We start from the raw sequence: 3,193 nt of genomic DNA, 5'->3' as shown, positions 1-3,193 counted from the left end.
TTGGCGCTAATGCTCACAAGGCAATAGAGCCGTGGCAAGTCATCAATAGCCAAGGTGACGGTCCATACGCAGTAAGAACAGCAATTGGATGGATTGTCAATGGTCCCACCAGGAGAGATCATCTTGAGGACACAGATGAAAGATTGCAGAGTTTCACTGCAAACAGGATATCCGTGGCAAGCATTGAAGAGTTGTTAATTCAGCAGTTCAACTCTGACTTCGCAGAGCGCAGCTGTGAAGACAGAACAGAGATGTCACAGGATGATCGGCAGTTCATGAAGGATGTGGAACAGTCTTGTCAGTTCGTTGATGGACATTACTGTATCAGTCTCCCATTTAAGAACAAGTCTGTGCAGATGCCCAGTAATCACAGCCATGCAGAACAAAGAGCAATCAACCTCAAAAGGAAACTCATTAAGAATCCAGAGTTCCACACTGACTACAAGGCCTTCATGCATGACATTATAGCAAAAGGCTATGCAGCAAAGGTGCCTGCAGATAGTTGTCAGTGCAAGGAGGGAGAGGTGTGGTACATCCCGCACCATGGGGTGTACCATCCCAAAAAGAAGAAAATCAGAGTCGTCTTTGATTGCACCGCAACATATCAGGGAGTTTCATTGAACAACCAGTTACTCCAAGGCCTTGATCTCACAAATACCTTGAGTGTTGACAAGGTTTAGACAGGAGCCAGTTGCAATGATGGCCGATATAGAGGCAATGTTTTACCAGGTCAGGGTACCCCCCAAGGCGTTTCCTCTGGTGGCCAGACGGAGACTTGAATGGAACACTAGAAGAGTGAAGAATGACTGTACACATTTTTGGGGCTACTTCCTCCCCAAGCTGTGCTTGTTTTGCCTTCAGAAAGACAGCAGAAGACGGAAGGAATGAAACAACAGCTGAAGCTGTTAAAACAATTGAGAGAAATTTCTACATGGATGATTGTTTGACAGCTGTAGCTTCCGAAGACCAGGCAGTTGCGCTGTCACAGTCTCTGAGAGATTTATGCTTAAGAGGTGGATTTAAGCTGACAAAGTAGGTCAGTAATAGTAGAAGAGTTCTGTCATGTATCCCTATGAATGAGAGAGCTGTGGAGGTGAAAGACCTAGACCTGAGCAAGGACACTCTACCAACAGAAAGAGCCTTAGGGGTCCAGTGGTGTACAGAGTCAGACACCTTCAGGTTCAGTGTGAACGTGCCAGAAAGACCAACCACTAGAAGAGGAATACTCTCGATAGTGAGCTCAGTCTATGATCCTCTAGGCCTAGTGGCTCCATGTATCCTCCCAGCTAAACTGATTTTAAGAGAGCTTTGCCAAGATAAATTGAGCTGGGATGAGGAGATCAACAAAGGGCACTCACGAAGGTGGCTTCAGTGGCTTGCAGAGCTGCAGGAGCTGTCCAGCTTCCAGATGGACAGGTGCATCAAGCCAGATGACTTTGGTCCCACTCTCAAAGCTCAGATACACAATTTCTCAGATGCAAGTGAGAGCGGCTACGGCACAGCTTCGTACATTTTGTTTACCAGTAAGGATGGAAAGAGGTGCTGTACACTGCTTATGGCTAAATCCAGAGTAGCACCTCTGAAGAAAGTAACAGTCCCTAGACTGGAACTGACTGCCGCAGTCATAGCAGTAAAAGTGGACAGACTGTTAAGACGGGAAATGGATACCACACTTGAAGAGTCTGTTTTTTGGACGGACAGTCTGACTGTACTCAGGTACCTAGAGAATGATGCTTTGTGCTTCAAGACCTTTGTGGCCAATCGGGTTGCATTCATTCGAGAAGCTACTGTACCGTCTCAGTGGAGATATGTGAATAGTTCACGCAATCCAGCAGACAAAGCTTCAAGAGGTATGAGGTTTACATCACTCATCAAGAATGACAACTGGATTCATGGTCCACATTTCCTTTGTGAAGATGAGCGTGAGTGGCCTACAAGACCTGACATACACAGCACTATGGATGATGATAGTGAAATCAGAAGGACAACCCTAGTCAGTCTCGTCAGCACAACTAAAGTTGCAGCCCCGACAAAGTTGGTGGAATACTACTCTGACTGGCATAGATTGAAGAAAGCTGTTGCATGGATGCTGCGTTTGAAAGACTTGCTTCACTACTTTGCTATCAAGAGAAAGGAATGCAAAGCTGTTGTTGCTCTAAGGGAGACAGATGAAAGAAAACAGAGCTTGAAAGTTCAAGAAGAAATGAAAAGATTGAGAAAGTCATTGGAGAAGAAACCTTTATCAGTGCAAGATTTGAAAGAGGCAGAAATTGTGCTGATACGTCACAGTCAAAAGGAGATGTATCCAGAGGAGTTGGCCTCACTCCAAGGTAAAGAATCCCAAGTTAAGAAGTCTAGTCCGCTCTACAGATTGGATCCTGTTCTGCAAGATGGTGTCATCAGAGTGGGTGGTCGGTTGAACAAGTCAGCCATGCCAGAAAAATCTAGGTGACCGGCTGTGCTACACAAAGATCACCACCTTGCCAGGCTGATTCTGCTGCATGTCCACTTTCAGAATGGCCACTGTGGAAGAAATCAGTTAATTGCAAAGGTCAGACAGCGATACTGGATTCCAGGATTGAACAGAGCCACCTGCACAGTGATATCCAGATGCATTACATGCAGGAAACTTCACGCAAAGCCTGCAGAACAAAAAATGGCAGACTTACTTGAGGAACGTGTACTCCCAGACCAACCTCCTTTTACGCATGTAGGTGTAGACTATTTTGGACCCTTTGAGGTCAGAAGGGCACGCAGCATGGTGAAACGCTATGGCGTCCTGTTCACATGCCTAGCACTTAGAGCAGTCCACATAGAGGTGGCTCACTCTTTAGATACATCATCGTGTGTTAATGCCATCAGAAGGTTTATCAGCAGAAGAGGTCAAGTGTCTACTATGCACTCTGACAATGGCACCAATTTTATTGGTGCCGAGAGAGAACTCCGAGAGGCCTTAGAAGAGCTTGATCACTCTCAAATCAGAGATGGCCTGATGCAGAAAGGCATCACCTGGATTTTTAACACCCCGACTGCCTCCCATCAAGGTGGAATATGGGAACGACAGATTCGCACTGTCAGGAAGGTGTTAAACTCTGTATTGAGACAGCAGGTTTTAGATGACGATGGTCTTCACACTCTACTATGCGAAGTTGAAGCAGTCATCAATGACCGTCCTTTAACTGCTGCCTCTAAC

General features: G+C 46.0%; 1 protein-coding gene across 1 annotated transcript; it reads left to right on the top strand.

The window, feature by feature from the left end:
- The first annotated feature begins 1,060 nt into the window (after window positions 1–1,060).
- LOC143102946 (uncharacterized) lies at window positions 1,061–2,452 on the top strand. The gene has a single exon (XM_076266740.1). The coding sequence runs from the start codon at window positions 1,073–1,075 to the stop codon at window positions 2,450–2,452; it is 1,380 nt and encodes a 459-aa protein (XP_076122855.1). The 5' UTR covers window positions 1,061–1,072.
- Window positions 2,453–3,193: the final 741 nt, after the last annotated feature.

This window comes from Alosa pseudoharengus, unplaced genomic scaffold (genome assembly GCF_046254945.1).
Source record: "Alosa pseudoharengus isolate Yale_2024_CS ecotype anadromous, Long Island Sound unplaced genomic scaffold, YU_APseudo_1.1 YU_APseudo_1.1_scf_4, whole genome shotgun sequence".
Lineage (NCBI taxonomy): Eukaryota > Metazoa > Chordata > Actinopteri > Clupeiformes > Clupeidae > Alosa > Alosa pseudoharengus.
The sequence above is the reverse complement of the archived record's forward strand: the minus strand, read 5'-3'. Positions and strand labels throughout refer to the sequence as shown.